The 6000-nt window shown below is 36.6% G+C and overlaps 1 protein-coding gene across 9 annotated transcripts in view; it reads left to right on the top strand.

The window, feature by feature from the left end:
• The first annotated feature begins 427 nt into the window (after positions 1–427).
• Taf6 (TBP-associated factor 6) overlaps positions 428–6000 on the top strand; it is a 129499-nt gene continuing 123926 nt past the window's right edge. For 2 of the 9 annotated variants that reach the window (XM_067158175.2, XM_067158168.2), the window contains exon 1: positions 430–673. In XM_067158175.2, coding sequence (XP_067014276.1) covers positions 524–673 — 150 coding nt within the window. In that variant the 5' untranslated portion in view covers positions 430–523. Of the gene's footprint in view, positions 674–1135; positions 3454–6000 lie in introns of those variants that run through there. The other 7 variants (XM_067158176.2, XM_067158169.2, XM_067158172.2 and 4 more) reach the window with 6 other exon arrangements.

The raw sequence follows: 6000 nt of genomic DNA, 5'->3' as shown, positions 1-6000 counted from the left end.
CATAGTCAGTAAATGTGATTTCTCCTCTTTATTGACTATGTTTTACATAATTCTGTATTTTTAAGAATGTATTTGCCAATATTGTTAAAATTATTCTTTTTTAGTGGATCTTTGGGGAAAAATTCACCGATGCCTGGTTACAGATTTTGTTCCGGTATTGTGGAGAGCTTGGAACGCGTTGCGTTGGAAAGCTTCCAACAGGAATCGATGCATGACGTGGAAGGAGTATTGCCAACATGGGCTGGTCCAAATGGATTGCACGGCACTCCGATTGAGTCAGTGTAGATGATGAGCTTGATGGGGACGTACAATACGGTGTATGTCCCTTATGACACCCTTATGTCCCCCCTTCCCCATATGGTATGCTGTTCTTCATAGATCTGCAAGATCTTTTGCAAAATGTTGAATAATTTGATGATGAATTTGGCGTGTAAACTCAACATGATTTGGCAGCGATCCGATCTCCTGGGCTGTGATAAAATGGTGGAATATTGTTCGTGAGGAGAAATAGGCTCCTGACAAGATGAGTGAATCTGATATGTTATACGGGACTTCTTTATCGTTAGAGTCAATGAAAGTAATAGCTGAAAGTATTGGTATTGGTTCTTTACCCGATGAAGCCGCTAAAGAATTAGCAGATGACGTTTCTTACAGGTTAAAACAGATTGTTCAGGTTGGTTTATGTCTTGAAGAGTGCCAGTGTGGAAGTTTAATGTTGAAGATAATTTGTTCTCTTTACTTTAATTTTAATTTTTACTTGATCTTCAGTAAGTAAGCTTAATATGTGCTATTCTACACTAATAATGGGACTAACCTGATCATTGTATTTCACTGCATCGGTTAAGAATTAGATTATTCTCATGGCATCACCATAACGTATTTAATAAAAGTGCTGAATCAAGTGTAGAATGTGGGTACTGCGAGTTTTTGAAACGAAGAAGCGATATTATCAGGCACACACGTCGATCCTATTGTGCACTATTACTCTTGGGTTTCGAATTGCAAGTCCTTTTTGAATTTTACAAGTGCTAAGCTTTGTTGAATTTTTATAATCCTGTGGAGAATAAATGACTTCATTTAAGTCACATGTGCATCTTTTTTTTTTTTTTTTTTTTTTTTGGTTGTTTAAGGTTACAGGTTTGCAGCTTCTCTGAGTTGTTTATGATAAACACCTCTTCTAAAGGACATAAACACTTCAATGTCAGTTGTGCTCTAGTTTTCTTGAAGTTAAGCCTTCGGTCTTCCGAGAATATCAGTACTAGTATAGTTAACTGTGTGATGACAGGTTAGGCATTTCATATGTTAATGAGGTTAGGTTTGGACATGGTCTAATATTGCATAATGGGTTGCTGCCTTTGAGAGGTTAGGTTATGGTAATTCGAATGTTAGTTTTAAGATATATAAATATTTTGCAGAAGTATATTCTTTTCCTCGCCTATTTATTCTTCTCAAACCCTATAATCCCTTTCCTTCATTGGTAGATGAAATGCAATTCAAATAAAAACAATATGAAAAAGCATTGACTAATGTAGAGATCGACGTGATCTCGCCTGGGTATGTTGTGGGAGATACGGATGTTGGATTTGTACAGAATTGTATGTTTGGGCAGTCCAGGTTCTGAAAGCGTGAACAAGTATTGGAACAAATAATTTAGTCCTATAAGCATTACTTTTAAATGTTAGAGATATGAACATTTGAGGTTCACATGAATGAAATGTGGAGTAATTCTTCCTTGTAAGGTTGGGAATTTAAAGGATAAGGAGTTTGTCAAAAGAAATCCATCTTGCTCTCTTTGTTGTGATAGTTAAATATTGAGTGAAAATATGAGCTGGAACAGAACTCTTAAACAATGTAATTCACTTTTGGAGTGCCTCTGTTGGTGGTTAGTTTTGTTGTAGGCTAATCTTGTACAGCACAAGACACATGGTAGTTTGTAAATTATTTTTATTTTGCTTTTAAAGTGATTTTTAGTAAACCATGGATCTCTTGGATAAGTCCATAAATGTTATTGCATTGTCGGTTATCAAATCCTTGTTGAAAGGATAAGAATCATGAGCTAGTCAATGAGTTTTGAAGGGTACTTACCGGTAACTTACCTGTTGCTTTCCCAGTTAAACACCGTCCAGCTCAGTGTTGCCATGTAACAACATTATATTTCTGAATTGTTTAGTCCATTTATAGTTCATTGCAACATCATGGTGATTTTCTGAGATAGTAGGTGACATTGGAGCAGCTCAGCATATGAAAATGAAACTATTTAAACATTTACAGGACTGAAGGGACATATGATAGGTACTACTCTTAAAATCTCATGATTTACATTACATATTGAGGTAAATTACATTGAATTTCATTTCAAATTTTGTTAGAATGAAGATAAAAGATGTTTAATTACTTTTGGTGGAACTAATGACGAGAATCATTTGTGAAGCATCTGGAGAACGATTTTTACTTATCTTTTCAGTCTCTGTTTGTTTCCTTATTTACTTAGACTTAATACTTGCCCCATATATTTTTGCACCTTCCACCTTACTTCATTGCACCAATTTCCTTTGCCTTAACACATGATCTGTAATCAAGAATATGTGTAATCCATGCAGCATTTTGATTAAAGGATTTATAATTAGTCTATGTTACTGTTTTACAGATTTAAAGAACTTTCTTCATTTTCTGTAACTCTTATCCAGGGAGCTTCTGACCTAGTCATTGACCTCCGTTCCTAATTCACTTTAATGCTTCATATGTATTGTTATTATGGTGGGCTCGTCAAACCCAATGGCATTTCATAACTAACATCAGGTTACAATGAGGCTGCCCCTAACATGGAGAATAGATGCTGTCTGCTAGATTTCAGTGACATTTCTTCCACAGGGGGACCAGCTCCTACCCTAAGCTGTTGGCCGTTTTAGAGAGTCGGGTTATTTACCGTCAGCCAACACTCTTCCTTGAGTTGCTGGCTTTCATATGAGCTTCTATTGAATCTGCCTTATGATGATAATTCTTATTAAACATGTACACATAAAGATAACATATTATTCAAACGTTTTGTCATTTGCGTAAAATGTTAGTGAGTTTGTCCTCTCTTTGCAGTCTAATGAGGGATACTGATCACATCGTTGTCCACGTAGGATGCAGGAGGACTGAAGTGAAATGTGGCGATATCCTCTTTGGTTACAGATTCTGAAGTGGAATCTGTGTGCAGCCGTTCTTATAAATATGTCGCAACGAGAAATTTGATTCCTTCCATTCTTCTGTAGTCATAGCTGGAGTATTATGAAAATCTAGATCTACTGCCTTTGCCTTATCTTTCCTTTCTCTTATGTGAGCTTCATGTGTACTTGGTCGCTGTCTCCCTGATAATATCTATCTATGGCAGCCAAGAGGTAGACGAGTCTGTCCTGGATAGTGAAAGACCTCTGCGCAAGTAACTTGCTTTCACTGAGCGGGAGTCAGGTGAGTCCAAATTTTGGTACCGTAACTGCATAGCATGGTATCGGAGCAATTTTGAAGTGAAATAGGCTCAGGGCTGTGTTCGCAATGGTTTTTCCAATGTTCTTTTTGTCAAAAGAGGCTTTGATGGCTGTAGTGCACCTTTCTTCAATATGCTTTGTGAAGGTTTTCCCTGCGACTTGGAGTGTTAATGGAAATTCACCACAATGCAAACTGTCTGTCTTGGAAATGTTTCCTTCTTTCCTGAATTTCATGATTTTTGATTTTTTAGTGTTTATCTAGATCATTTTTTTAGGACCACACATAAAGTTTGTTTAGTCCCTCTTGTAGGTCCAGTCTGCTTTTCGAGAGAATCATGTCATCTGTGTAAAGAAGCATTGTTATGTCCTCTGATGCCACTTCCTCAACTATATCTACCTTATGATGCCTCATACTGCCACTTATATACAAATGTAGGGAGGACTGAAAATATTAAAATGGGGTTATGGTAGCTGAGTGGCATAATCCCTGGCTTTTCACCAAAGTGGCCGTGATTTGAATCCCAACCAATGCATATGAAAAGTTGTGTCCCTGTGATTGATATTCCAAGTAAATCTGGTCTCTCTGTTATCATGGTAATCATTTTTAATGAAAGAATATTTTTTCCTACCGCCTGATAAATTTTTTTTAAAATTTTGTAATGTTACAAATAATTGTTCTAAGTCAAATTGTGTTATAGGTATTACTGATACTGTATCTGCATATCGTTCTTAGTATCTTGGGAGTATTCTCAAATTGCCTACAAAGAGGCTTTGATATTGCCTGTAAAAATTATTATTATTATTATTATTATTATTATTATTATTATTATTAGCATGTACCTGTGGCTTTGCCCGCGTTTATTAATTCAACTGTTAGATTTTGTAAACCACTTTTTAAAATCAGAAAGTAATTATTTTTATTGACACAAAAATTGGATGAAATACATTATTTTATTTTTAATATTGTTACTTTCAGTGCTTAAGTTACTGGGTTGGCAGATGTTACAAATAATGTTGAAGCAATATATAATTATATAAAAAAAAAAGCAGTGTTCTCCCCAGAAATATTTTGTCAGCCGAGTGGCAGGAATGAGTAACTGGACGGGGAATACTACATAAAAATGTATATGGAATTTCAATGTATTCCCCTCAGGGCATTATTAGTAATATCAGACAGGTAAACATTAAGTGGAAAATTGAACTATTTTAGTGTTATTATCACGAACAAAACATAAGAGAGTATTCTGAACTTCTAGTGTTCTACTGCTCGTTCATAATCATGTAACACCGATTTCTGTGAAGTGCCAATGGGTTTGTGAAGTCCCACGGAATTGAGTGCTCGCATGCGATTTCACACTAATCCAGATACCGCTCACGACACTACGTGCTAGTCGAGCTAAATATTTAAAATCCTATGTAATTGATGCAATTATGCTGCCAATAATTAAGATTTATAATTTCAGTAAACATTTTAATTTGAAGTAGCCAATGACTCAAGTACTGTACCTATTAATAGTATGTAACTAGCACATACCTAGGTTATGCTAGCTGGACAGCCTGTAAAAACAGCAGGGCGGTGCGCCCATTAAAAAGGTCTTAGGGAGAACACTGGAAAGCACACTCATTTTTCCTTATAGAGCTTCCGGATAAACTATATTAAGTGTCCTTCCATTAGGAGCTAAGATGTATAGCGTGTTTGCCTTTCCAACTCGTGAACAATCCACAGTTGACCATGGCAGAAGCACCGTTTTCGAAGATGGAGTTCTACAACTTTAAGCGTTTGTCCTTGTCTCTTTTTCATGCACATAGCGAAACTCAAACATACGGAGAATTGCAGACATCTAAATTGAAATAGTATATCTGAGGAATGAATAGTACTTCGCCCGCAGCATGTCCAGTCATTTGGTGGCTTCAATAATATTTGGCATCAGTTTCTCGACTGAGAGTCGTGTTCCGTTGCAGGGGGAAGGAGAATTCATATTTCTGAGACGGATAATCGGTGTCACAATCATCCGCTCCAAGATGTTCGAGAGTTGTTAAAAAGCTGTGTTGCGTAGCTGACAGCCTCATCTTTATTACATGTCGTGTCAATAGACGTGTAAATTTGTAGCAGACCAAATAACTCTTGTAAATGTTGCTTGTTGATGTCATTGATAACTTCAGTTCGTGGAGCAAGAATTGCTCTATGACACAGCCATGCTTGATCGGTGAAATGTTGTCTCTAACTGGTTCAATGAGAAATTGACACGTGAGAAAAAGATACCAACTGCCTCTTAAATTGTGCTGTAATTTGTGAATTTTCTTGCTGTAGTTTCTTAGGTCTAATTTTTTTCATTAGTTATGTTTGTAATTGTTGTTGCCTTCTGAGAGTACCTGTGGAACAGATAAAAGATATGTCCATTGGTTGGGGGTTAGGATATGTCTACGGTAACCCCCTGCTTGTTGTAAGAGGCCACTAAAAGAGGTAACCCTAAGCTCTAAACTTGAGACCATGGATCTCCTAGCCATGCCTGACATTGCTTCCACCGAG

Source organism: Anabrus simplex, chromosome 14, assembly GCF_040414725.1.
Source record: "Anabrus simplex isolate iqAnaSimp1 chromosome 14, ASM4041472v1, whole genome shotgun sequence".
In the NCBI taxonomy this organism is placed as follows: Eukaryota; Metazoa; Arthropoda; class Insecta; order Orthoptera; family Tettigoniidae; genus Anabrus; species Anabrus simplex.
The sequence above is the reverse complement of the archived record's forward strand: the minus strand, read 5'-3'. Positions and strand labels throughout refer to the sequence as shown.